At 31.6% G+C, this 13,916-nt stretch overlaps 1 protein-coding gene across 2 annotated transcripts in view; it reads right to left on the reverse strand.

Moving 5' to 3' along the window:
- Window positions 1–13,916, reverse strand: part of TBCK (TBC1 domain containing kinase) — a 159,761-nt gene that overhangs the window by 49,938 nt on the left and 95,907 nt on the right. For both annotated transcript variants that reach the window (XM_006918893.3, XM_015595020.2), the window contains exon 23: window positions 6,600–6,775. In XM_006918893.3, the coding sequence (XP_006918955.1) occupies window positions 6,600–6,775 (176 nt within the window). The remainder of the gene's footprint in view (window positions 1–6,599; window positions 6,776–13,916) is intronic.

Genomic DNA, 13,916 nt, shown 5'->3' on the forward strand with positions numbered 1-13,916 from the left:
TACCAGGGAAAAATATGTTATTATTTTATTTGTTAAGAGGCAACAAAGCATCAGGCATTATGCTAAGTAATGGAAACACAAAAATGAATAAGATACAGTTCTTACTCTTCAGGAATCTAATAAAGAAAATTAAGGAAGATATAAAGAACCTAAGGCAGATTATCTATCTATTATCTATCTATCTATCTATCTATCTATCTATCTATCTATCTATCTATCTATCTATCTATCGGGTATTCCTAAAACTGTGAGAAATTAAATGCATAGAAAAATAAGAAGGAAAGAGATTGACAGAAGAAGTTGGTAAGGTAGGCAGGAGAAACATTATGCAGAGCCTTGTAGATCGTGTTAAGAATGTTGAATTTTATTGGAATGATAATGGGAGAAGTTTTGATAAAAATTTTGGCTAAAAAAGATTATGCTAATGGTGGGCCCAAATCTAATATGTCCTTATAAAAAGGAAATTTTGGACAGAGAGACAGACAGTTACAGAGGGGTGACAACGTGAAGACACACGAGTAGAAGATATCCATGTGACAGGAATTATGCATTTACAAGCTAAGGAATACCAAGGATAGTTGGCTAACACCAGAATGTAGAAGAAGCAAAGAAGAATTCTTCCCTTAAGCTATCAAAGAGTGCATGGCTCTGCCAACACCTTGATTTTGGACTTTTAGCCTCCAGAAGTGTAAGACTATAAATTACTATTGTTTTAAGTAAAAGAAATAAAAAAGATTATGGTAGCTAAAGACTGAAGAATGGATTAGAGAGAAATAAGAATGGATGTAGAAAATTGTTTAGGAAAGCAGATAAGAGATGAGGTGAACTTGACTTAAGTGGTAGCATCGGAGATAGAGAGAAGTGGACAGATTTATGAATATGGCCTTTTGATTGACTGAATATGCAAGGAGAGGCAGGAGTCAAGGATAAATTGAGATACTAACCTTGAATAAGTGGGGGAATGATAATGGTGGTTACTGATATGGGGAATGTTTGAGGAGCAACAGCTTTAAAGGGGAAAAGGAAATAAATTGTTTTGGACATGTTGAACTAGAGGCTGCTTGTGAAACATCCAAGTGGAGTATTGTGTAGGCATTGGATATATGGGTCTCCTAGAGATAATGAGAGAAGCTTGAGCCGGAGCTACTAACTGGAAGCCATGGCAACTGTATGATTCAAGTAGATAAGACTGTCTAATATCTGTCTTGCGGGAGAACAGAAATGCTATTATTTAATGACATAGAAGGACAGGTAAAGACAGTGAAAGATATTGAGTGGAGGTAACAGAAACAAAAGAAGAAAACAAGGAGATTGGGATATACCAAATGCTCAGGAAAAATAATGTTTGAAAAAGACAGAACAGGTAATTGTTCTGAAGGTTCCTAAGAGATAAGTGAGAGCATGACTGAAAAGAATAATGTCTGCCTTTTTTGGGGGGAATAGAGAAAACAGAATACAAAATGAAATGAGTGAAAGAATAAGATGCGTGTCCTAGAGGGTAAGATACATACATTGTGTGTGTGTGTGTGTGTGTGTGTGTGTGTGTGTGTGTACACATAATAGAATGATTCTTCAGTCATGCAAGTAAAAACCTACTGTAGAGTGGTGATATTCTCTGTGTTTAGATTTACATGTAATTGAGACAATAACGTGATATTCTTGCAATTACTTATTCCTTTTTTAAAGATGTGGGGATATTTATTACCAAGAATTTAAGAATTTTTCCAGGAAGTTTTAATGCTGCTCTCAGGTATAAATAGCTAACTGAATAATAACTGAATAATCTGGTAACTTCATGTTCGTGGAAAATGAATGAAAATATGACAGGCTATTATAAATAATAAAAGATAAATTATATGTAAAGAAAACAATTAGCTATACTATTAAACACTAAAAAATGATATAGTATGGATTTCAAAAATAATAAGCCTTTTTCTATTAAATTTCATTTTTCTTAATATGATATTAATAGATATAGCTTTTCCACATAATTTTAACCCAGCCAGTCCTTGATGAAGTGTCTGATTCTGATGGACTACTCAATGTCAGCTGTTTACGTAACTTGAGAAACAAGTTCTCATTAACTCTCTCTAACTTAGAGGATTTCTCTCTTTGACTACTGGAAATAAAAACCTGACTTAGCTTAGAGGCAGATCAAAGATATTCTCCTCTGAGGATCAGCTCTGCATAGAAATGACTGTTCATAGCAAGATTCCCCTTTTAACATTAGCCATACTTCAGAAATCTTGTTGGTGTACTTACTGTCCTCTCAACCAAGCAAGGCATTTCTTGCCATAAATTCAGAACTTCCACTAACACCTTTCTTCTCAGCATAAGAGCTCATAATTAATTAAAATACAGAATAAAATCAACCCAAGTTCATAGAGTTTAAGAATATGCTTCCCTGGCTTTGTCATTATTTTTTATTTTTGGATGGTTTTTTCTCCTCTCCTCTTTCAGTTACTTGCATAGCCTCATCTTATAAATATGAAGTCAAACATTTTCCCCCATGATATTTACTATGGAGTGGAATATATTTTTGAAAACTGATCATTTAAATAAAATGTAAGAAAAATCAAATACAACTTGCACACACAATATGACGATATCACAAACAAGAAGAAAAGATCTTTGGTAGGCTTAGACTGTAGAACTCAAGAAAGGTACATTCAAAGTAAAAGATGATTAAATGCATGATTACAATAACTATATTAATTTATTTAAATCATAACTTCAGATCTGAATATTTCAGAATGCCTTAATTTTACTGTGAATGATTACAACTACCCAGCTTCTTTCAACTATTTAAGTATTTAATATTCACAAAGTCACAAGCTGTGTGTTATCATAAAATCTTAGCCTCTGCATACCTAATACACCAGAACATTAACAGTGGAATTCCACAGCGCTGCAAGTTTCTTAATTAGCAGAGGAAATGTGACCTATTCTAGTGAATAGACTCTCTACCAAAGTACAATATGTGGAAAGAGTAAGTAAAACAAAATTAGATGAATATGCAACATTATTTTTATTTTCCATAAATCTTTAATTGGGGTGGTATTGAGATTGCTCATAATGATAAAAAAGGAATTCTTAATCTCCTTTACTTTTCTAGATCCTATCTATCATTCAAATGCTACCTGAAATAAAACGACTTGATAAGGACAATCGATAAATATATAGTGTGTGTAAGGCATTATTAAAGTAATAAGAGGAATGCCTATTTTAGCTGTACCTCACAGGTTCTGATGTGTAGGCTTCTCATATTATTTTCTAGATATTTCAGAATTTTCATTTGGTACATTTTTCTTTTCTAAAGAGTTAAAAAGAGGGTGCTTATTTTACTTTATTTTTTGATTTGTTTATTTTTTAATTTCTAGGTGGTAAGAAATTTTTAAAAATCTCTTATTATTTCCAATTTGACTAAATAATAATCTAAGAAATGTCTGCATTATTTCCACTTCTTAATTTTTTTTTTGCAAAAGCTCCACAATCACTTGAAAAGGTTTATTTCTGAGTATAGACATATAATAATATCTTAAAAATAACAACTGTCCAATAAGTATTATATGCACAGAGCAACAGTAATATCTTTTCATCAAATGTAGATGGTAGTAATTCAAAGACTTAACAAGAATTGAAGAACTGGATCAATTCTGTAAAAACTGCTAAATGATTCTATGATGTTTTAAATCTCAAAGTAAGTATGAAAGACAACAGCGAAAGTATAATGTAGTAACTTTCATTGTCATAATACTATGTACTCTCAAAAATAATCTAAATCTGATAAAAACTACAAGTAACCAAGCAGAAAATAGTAAATTTAATGATAAAAATGGCTTCTGGAAAATGCACAGCCACCCACATTCACAACAGTTCCGTTGGATTCAAAAGAACTAATGTCTCTGATACACTTTTTCTCTAAGTTGTTTATAATTTCTTGAAATTGAAAATTATTCATACGATCCTATTGTTATTAAAGCTAATGCTGAGATTGAATCAGCAGCAGTTAATTCATCAGCAATTCAATGGTGGTGATAAAGTACTGCCAGCCACCTCATTTGAATTCTAAGAATTTCTTACCTTTCCCCAAATTTTAAGGTCAAAACATTAAGTTATAATGCCCATTTCCCCTTCCAATAGTTCCACTCAGTGTTTAAAGATTTATCTGTATAAGCAGGCACAAATATACATTTATCTATTTAAATAAACACAATAGAGCCCTTGGTAAATAATCTAAGAATGAGGAAAGAAAAAAAAAAAAACAATAAAAAACTCAGCCTGGCTCAACCATGCTGTACTCTCACTTTCTCTCACTTTGGTATATATCTTCAAGTACGAATATACTGAAAAAAAAATGCCAAAGGACAACTAAAGAATGAAGTTTGCTCTCTTAAAATGTAGATTGAGAAAAGGATAGGAAGAAGAGGTTGCTAAAGGATCTTGACAATTATACAGATTATTCGTATGCCCTAGGGAGACTTTGGGGGTGAGAGACAGAGGTTTCGTACAAATTGAGAATCACCATGTTAGGTAGCTAGTCAGACATAAGCAAAAAGAGGGAACAAGGGAATAGGGGCCCAGCCTAGAGATCGTCCAGAGATCACCCGAATGTTAGTAGAATTCTGGGTATGCACATGCGCACTAGGCAGAGTTAAGTGTCAATCAAAAGTGTCAAGTGTCAATCAAAATGACCTCACTTGCCAATCACCTAGGAATGCCTTTGGAACCACCCATCAGGGCTAACATATAAGGCAGACATTCCCACTTCTGGGTCCTTTTTGCCCTTTGGGGCTCCCCTCCCTTTTTGCCCTTTAGGGTTCACTCTCTTTTTGGTGGCCTTTTGTGGCCTTTTTGCCCTTTTCTAGCCATTTTGGCCCCTTTGGGTTGGTTATAGCGCTGGAACCATGTGCCTCCTTGGAGTATACTTTGTCTTTCTCCATGGGCCTCCATGGCATTTTTTGTCTTTCTAAAATACATTTTTAATAAAACTATTAAATTTCAATGATCTGTGATTCTTCACTGTACTATTTGAGGAAAACAGAGGAAAAATGCTAACTACGGATCTGCGCCATCATTATCCCTCTTCTTCTCCCCTAGTGTTGGGGCGACATCAAACTCTGATCGGCCCCAATGGTGACAGCTTTGTGTCACCAAGGGAAAAACATACTCAGCATTAGATTAATGATTTTCCATATTGGGAGAAAGTTAATTTCAATAGTTTTCTCTGCTTGTAGAGGTACAAAGTATGTATAGCTGTTAGAACAATATCAGATGTTCTCTTGAGTATGTGATTTTTTTCCTTTCCTCTCTCTATCCCAATTCTCTTATGGTCTAAGCTAATTTTCAACATGATGACAAATGTCACTATCCATATAGTCTAAACTTAGTAGTTCATTTATTTATTATAACTAGGAGTTCTTTGCCATATCTAACCAGTAACAGTTCATTAGTGAAGATGGTTGCTACCTGTACAGAGAACAAAGCAAAAGGTGAAAAACCAGAGTCAATCTAATTTATTGATTAATTAACTTGTTGGTTGTGGATGTTAGCCAGTTTATCCCTCAATCTCTCTATTATATTTAAGACTATAGAAATCTCACCTTACTGCTGGAAAATTTTGCTTACTGCAATGTTAAGACGTGGTACCTTTCGTCCTTAAGAATTTGATTGCCTTTTGTGATTATTTATTTCCTTCTATTGCTTTCTGATAAAAAAAAAAATCCTCTGCTTTCATGGAAGATTTGAGAGAGGTCGAACCTTATATTAGTAAAAGACATCAAGATTATAAATTTCAAAGTTATTTCCTAAATTCTCTATCATATGAGTTAAGCGGTACATTGGATATGTAGTAAAATAAAAGAAATAAAAAGTTCTGCTGAGAAATGGAATCAGCTGCTGCTTGTCTCCTCTTGAATCAAGTATTCAACAATGCTGTCTTTCATTGTTAAAAAGAGTAAATTCTCTAAATGATGTGCATATTTTATTAGTAGGCCTGTATACAGAGAATATATAAAATATATTCTAAAACTAAATATAAATTACTTTTAGATTATATTTTAGATGAAGTTTATTTGCATAATCAATATTTTTCTCTCATTATTATATATAATATTCAACATTGATACTATAGATGTATAATCCTTTATATGTTTATGTTGTCATTTAAAATGTGAAAAAATATGCTATGCACAAAATACTTTTTTATGTTATTAGGCATTAATTTCATAGTTTAAAAAAAGACATTTAAAATACAATATTATGTACTACTATTCTGCTATTTGGCTAACCATCTTCTTTGCTTTGTAGTTCTCTCCGTATGTAACAAGTCGATCTGTAAACAGATATTATGATTACATAGAAAAAAAGTAAAACTTGTTACTTGAAGGAATATGTCAAAACAATCTTCCTAATTGTATAACTAAATAGACAAAAAGGTTCTCTGAAAGAGTTGCATGAAAACAATCACATATTAGAAAATAGCTATGTTAAAAGGACATAAATGGTTATATTATTATGAGCAATAATGATACCAAAATATAGTAGTTTAAAAATTCATTTTCTTTTAGAGTTTGTAAATGAAATCTGCAAATACATACCAGATCTGTTTTTAGAATATCTGGACACTCCGTAGAGAAATAAGGTGTCGAACTTCTGACTCCACTGTTATCAGAAGCTGGCTTTGGAGGCTGAGCATGCTGTCTGTAAGTAGCACTTTTAGGAGTCCAACAAAAGAGGTTGATTGATTCTCGCACACAACGTTCAATGTCAATTTCTAGATAGAAAATTAAAAAAAATAGAGAGAGAGATTTGAATTGCTATGTTTATGAAAAAAATCTTTTCTAAAAGCATATACTCAAATATAGCTAGGATGATAATTAGAAAAGATGTCAGTAAAAAAATAATGTCAATATTAATTAGCATTTTAATGAATGGGATAGTGGGGATAATTTGTATTATTATATACATACATATGCATACATTTATATATGTAAGTATATGCATATATTGTGTTTTATTTGTTATTATCTACATATATACATACATATATAGTATATATGTTTGTATTATTTAAACATCATGGATATAATATCTATTTAAGAGTCTACTTCATTTACTCTGATAATATCTTCACTTTTTTGAAATAAAATAAAATGTTATTTCTTACATAATATTTAAAATAGAGTTAAACATGTTTTTAGACAGGGGTCTATTTATTTGAGCAATGGCTAATCTAGTGAAATATATTTTTTAAAAAGCTCTATAACATTATGCACTTGATATTCTACAGAAAGAACACAGACATCAATTAGAAGAAAAATCAAAGTTTAAGATTCCTCTACTCCGCTTAAGAAGAGAAATCCTCATTTCATTTTAGAAAATTTCCAATTAATATGGTTAAAATAAAAATTTGCAGCTAAAGAGAGAAAATGCTGTCTAAACAGTTTATCTTTTTAATACTGTTTAATCTCCAAAGGTAAATAATTTTGGACCACAGATTTTTGTAAACAAAGTGCTCAACACAGCTTGACACACATCTGTCACCCAGTAAAAGATTGAAGTCAAGTCAATGGTCCAGATCAGAGGTTGTAGTTCAGTCTTTAAATCACTGGCAATGGAAAAGTCACTTGCATCTGCTTCCATAACACCCTACCGACACCATAAAATGTTTACAGTGAATCTTGAAAATTTACTGGAATCCACCCAATTCCACCCTGATTATCAGTATTGGCAGATATCCCATTCTCCATTTACTTAACCCATGTCACCTCTTAGCTCAAAATCCTTCCAAAGCACTTTATCATTACCAAAATATTATGTAAAAGTACTCTGTAAACTGTACATTAAATATGCAATTATTCTTAAAAAGTAATCTCTCATGCTAGGAAATTACTGTTTTCTATCTTGCATTATAATTTTGATATAATGCATTGTGAATAAAGCATGTATCCTGGATTATGGTTTCTCAGTTTTAATTCCAAGATCCATGAAGTATTTGTGACTCTGGTAGAAATAATGTCTCTAAATTTTGGTTCCTTTATTCTCATCCATTACTATCCTATCTCTCAGAAATAGTGAACTATTTTCAAAATGATAAAACACATGTAATGTTTCATTTGGGTGAGAATAGGTGGAAAAGATATCTCTCCCGAAGCCCTCTATTCTCTTGTTTTAGTGGCTGTGAATTGCTTCCTAGATTACTGAACAGCTGTTGTCTTCTTCTCTTTACAATCACCTCATTCCCTTTGGCTCTCCCCTATATTTAATTCCCAATTTTGGTAAGACATTATTTACTCTTTCTTGATTTACTCCATAATTTTGGTGGAATACATTTTCCAGAAGTTTCTAAGAAAGAGTTCACAGAAGGCAAAGTATTTTGGAATCTTCCATGTGTTTTAACATATTTATTCTGTCCTGGACTGATAGTTGGACTAGTCATAGCATTTTGGGTTGAATTTGAGTTATAAAAAGCATAACTCTTCTTCTGCCAAGTCTGATATAATTCTGATTTGAGATCATCTGTATGTGATTTCCCCCTTTCTGTATACTTTTAGGATCCCTGGTATTCTGAAATTTCATAATGATATACATAAGTGTATATCATTTCAATGTAGTAGGCATCTGATGGTACTTTTGCAATCCTTCAGTTACAGAAAAAGTTGATGTCTGTGACAATCTCTTTCTCAATGTTCTCTCTTCTTCTATTAGAAGAATCTTGATATACTACATTAATTTTCTAATAATTTTGCCATTTCCTATTACTTTTCATATGTATTTTTGTTCTATCCTCTGAGAGATTTCCTAAACTTTATCATCCAACTCTTTTATTGTAAAGCTCACTGAATTTGTACATCATTTTTTAATTTCCAGTAAATCTTTTTTCTATGTTACTTAAAAGAAAATCTGATTTTTCATAGTTGTAATATCTTCTCATGTTTCTGAGGATTTTGTTTTAACTCAGTTCTGCTGGTCTGTGTCTTTTAGTAGAAGGCCTTCCTTATAGGTTTGGTGATCTATGACTCTACATATTTAAAAAAACAGCACTAAAAATATAGGAAGTTTTGTATATGTGGGCGGGACTTGGTGACTGGTAGATTCACTATACGGTAACTCATTTTTCTGCATCTCTTTTCTCAAACATAAAAGAGGGTTGATGTTACTTAATTCCTGGGACCGTTATGAGGTATAAACAAGACTATGCCAGCACATAGTAGGAATCCAAGGTTTTACAAACTTACAGATATATAAAACACATGAAATATTTTAGCACTTCAATTGAATTTTTTTTTTTTCAGCATAAGCCTTAGATCCCGATTAGCCTGCTTTCTTGTTTTAAACACACTTAAATATAGGCTAATGTTCTCTTTTGCACTTGGTAAATTTCTCTTTAGAAAGAGATTGTCTTTTTTAAAAAATTATTTTTTACCTTTCAAAATCCAAGAACTTGTTATTTAGCAATAAAAAGAAATGAGTTATAAAGCTATGAGCAGATATGGAGGAAAAAGTCTGAAATGGCTACATATTCTATGACTCTCCCTATATGACATTCAGGAAAAGGCAATACTATAAAGACAGTAAAAAGATCACTGGTTGCCAGGGGTTCAGGGGATGAAGGACAGGAGGAATGAACAGATTAAATATGGAGGATTTTTAGGGGGCTGAAACTGTTCTGTATAATACTATAAGGGTGAATACATGGCATTACCCATTTGTCAAAGCCTACAGAACTGTTCAACACAAAGAGTGAGACAGTGTAAACTACAGACCTTAGTTAATAATAATGTATCGATATTGGTTCAATAAATATAACACATTAAGGCAAGATGTTAAATATAGGGGAAATTATGAACAGGGAAGGGGGAAATATGGGAGCTCTCTGTACTACCTGTTCAATTTTTCTGTAAACTTAAAACTGCCTTAAAATAATTCTATTAATTAAACAAAAAACAAGGAAAGGAGTGACATTAGGAAAAAATGACAGAGTAACTAGCTCTAAGGTACTTGTTTCAAAGAACTTTTTTTTTCTTTCTTAAAAAACTAATGAAAGAAGTTAAAAATCTATAATTATGTCATCCCTCTACTAACTGGGGTAACAAATTACAGCTTCTCATCCAAATGCAAAACAAACAGCATTGTCAAAAAATACTATCACTTAAAAAAAATTGCCACTGGATTTTACTGGACATAACTTGAAAACTGGATTTGTAAGAATTAAAATCCTGTAATCACATGACAGTAGGAGTCATTGAAGATATTTTGAAATATCTTATTTTACACAAGACATTTAACATATTGCGCAATTTGACTAAAACATACCCATTCCCATCCAAAACATTAATCTGTAGTCTACAACAGTACAATTATTATACAGCCCTCTGAGATAATAAACTCGTGGTTGTTCCAGGCAGTTGTGGAATAAGTAGCCAGGAGAACTGCTAAGGAAAGAAAGTAAATGATTTTGTATATCAAACCAAAACCATGAACTATGAATTGCTTAAGTAAGAGAAGATAAGTTGTAGCGATAATGTTTTATATTTCAAATGAATTAAATTTTTTAAAAGCCAACTTTTTATTTGCTGTTCACTGAGAAAGGATTCACACTTGTGTAAAGAAAAGAAATGGCTGGTATTTTACTTGAGGGTTTTATCTAACATCAGAGTATTGTCATTTTTTGATAAAAATATGCTTTCTAGGAAGTCAGATCTGGACTGATGAAGCTACCAGATTGAATCATTTAAAACTGCTCATGTGGAACTGTTTGACCTACAAAAACTTACTTTTGTAAACAAATAGCATGTTCTCCTACATAGTAAAACATACTGGATTTGGACTCCAAATGCTAGTTACTAACTTATATAATAATGAGCATTCCATAAAATCACTATGTCTGTTATTTCAAGAGCAAAATGGAGATAAGAAAATCTACTTAACATAGTTGTGATATTTATACAAGATAAAAATTTAAAAATCTTTGTAAACTCTAAAAGTGATTCAAAGTTGTCATAGAGATTTTCTACATTGGCCAAATTTTCTTTTTCACAATCCAGCTTCAAAATAAAGCTTACAATAGGAGAGTTAGCAAAGTACAAAGTTAGGTTTTGGTCTAAATAATATTTCCCTGTGCCATTGTGTCCATAAAAGCCACCTTAGTGTTTATGCAATTGAATTGAACTAATAGTGAGTTCTTACTATATTCAAAGAATGGTATTAAGTGCTGAGGGACCAGAAAGATAAGTGATTGTTGAGAGATGCTGAAGCTTGGTCCAGGCTAAGAGAGATTCCCACTGAGCACCTCGGGTATTCAGCTGAAGACCTCAACAAGCAGCATTCTTTGATTAAGTAAAAAATTAAGAGACTCACCTTAACAAATAATGAAACCAAATTCACACAAACAAAAGGACCCGCCAGTTATTTAACTATCTAGCAAAACAAAACACAACACTCTTTAAAGGAAGATGATAAAATCCAGAATCCTTACAATGTATCTTTATCAATATCTACTATATAATAAACAATAACTAGATATGCAAAGCAGAAAAAAGTGACTTATAATGAAGAAAAATATGTCAATAGAAATAGACCCACAAGATGATTGAGAATTGGAAGTAGCAGACAAGGACTTTAAAGTAAATAGAGAAATGCAAACAATAAAAAAGCAAATAGAGAAATGCAAACAATAAAAAAAGAACCAAATTGAAATGTTAGAAAAGTATGTTTGTAGTAGAAATTTACTGAAAGTTCTTAAAAGGAAGAGAAATCCAAAGAGATCTACAGAGGAGACAAATAAAGAGAGAGAATAAAGAGAACTAATTATGGAAAAATATGGTGGTAAATACAAAAGATTATCTTTTTGCTTCTCCTAATATGTTTTAAAGACAACCAGCCAAAATAACAGCATTATATTGTGGAATTTAATACAAATATAGATGTAAAATATATAGCAACAATGTTATAAGATATGGAAGGTAATGAATCACACTTTTGCAAAAGTTCTTACATTTTCTATAAAACTATACAATACTGACTCTGTAAAAGCTGTGATAAATTAAGAATGCAGATCATAGTTCCTAGAGCAATAACCAATATAATTCAAAAGGCAAAACTAAAAGTAAAAAAAGATATTAAGAAGAATGTTAAAAATATTTAATTAACCCAAAGAAACCAGAAAAAGAAGAGAAACACAGAACAGATGGGAAAATTAGAAATAAACCCAACTATACGAATAATCATATTGAAGGTAAATGGACTAAACATTCTATTTAAAAGAGAGTAAATATCAGATTGGATAAACAAAATAAGAAATATCTATATGCTTAAATTATATGTCCAATTATATGTCTTGACAACTGTATGTCTGAAAGTAATACATTATATTTTATTTTTTAAAAAACATTTATTTTGTAAAATAATCCTATTTTGAAACCTAGAAACCTAATCTTTTAAAGTTATCTATTCTAAAAACATGATTTTTAAAGGAAAACAATTTAAAGAATACATGCCTGAAATAAAAAATATTCTGTTGCCAGAGCTTTTTATCTTAAATAAAACATATGGCATTTTTTTCCTATTGGTTTTTCTATTTACATTTAATGTTAGTTTAAATTATTACTGTTTTCAAGTGTTTCTAATATGATTATATCTTTGTTAATTAAGAATATGTCTTTTATATTCATTTTTTAAATTCCAAGGTTGTTGCTTTTTTTTGATGTGTGGCATTATTATTATTAAGTATTTTAAGTATTATATATTTAATTTTAAAGTAACAATACAAATAAATATTTAAAATGTTTTATTTTTTGCTTTTTAAAAAATTTATTTTTCTGTTATACTTGATATGCAATATTATATTAGTTTTGGGTGTACAACATAGTGATTAGACATTCATATATCTTACAAAGTGATCACTCTAAGTATACTACTCTACTCATATGATACCATACATAATTATTACAATATTATTGACTATATTCTTTATGCTGTACTTCCCATTCCTGTGACAATTTTTATAACTGGCAATTTGTAATTCTTAATCTCTTTCTCCTTTTTCTACCACCCCCCTAATACTCCCCATCTCATCTGGTGACCACCAATTTGTTCTCTGTGTCTATGAGTTTCTGTTTTGTTTGTTTCACCAATTTTTATCACTACCATCAGTGCTATTATCTCAGGCCATCCACTCCAAGTATCTCTCTCACCTACTCTGTGGCCACCCTATTAGCATCTTACTTACATTAAGATGGTTATGCAGTTGCACACTTCTGTGTCATCCTTACGCTATTTTCTAAGTCTCCAGTGCTTTCTCCCCATCCTCCTACAGGGCTGATCCTATGTCTTATCTTTATCTTTAAGGCCCAGTGCATAGTATTGTGTCGTTATATAATTGAGTTTATTAAACATGTGTTGAATGAATAAACTTACTTATCCTAAGGTCTCATAGAAACTGGCCAAGTTTCTTGACAACTAGTTCATCTACTTTAGGTGCTTCACAGCTCAAAAACATTCACACAAAGTTGGTGAGTCTTGTTGACAAATATTATTAGTTTTCCCCAAATAAATCTGTGCTTCTTTTGCCCTTTTGTCTTAATTGTGGTATTTTTCATAAGCTTGCATTTATTGGGGTTTAGCCTTACTGACACTATTATTAACGTATATTATATTTTTGGATGATTTGTCCTTGTTACAATGCTCTTCTTCAGATTCCTAGTTCAATTCATGCTTTAAACATCATAAAGGTAACACACACACAAAAATTGCCCCATGCTTCCAGCAGGGAAAATGGAAAAGTAGCCATTTTAAAATATGCCTAGAGAATTCTGTTCTCCTTAACAAGGCCTTTCCTCAAGGGAAACTATTTTACCATAGCCTAAGTGACCGAGGGGAAGGGAAATACTCAAATCTAGCCCCTTATTGGCTGT

Source organism: Pteropus alecto, unplaced genomic scaffold, assembly GCF_000325575.1.
Source record: "Pteropus alecto unplaced genomic scaffold, ASM32557v1 scaffold5, whole genome shotgun sequence".
Lineage (NCBI taxonomy): Eukaryota > Metazoa > Chordata > Mammalia > Chiroptera > Pteropodidae > Pteropus > Pteropus alecto.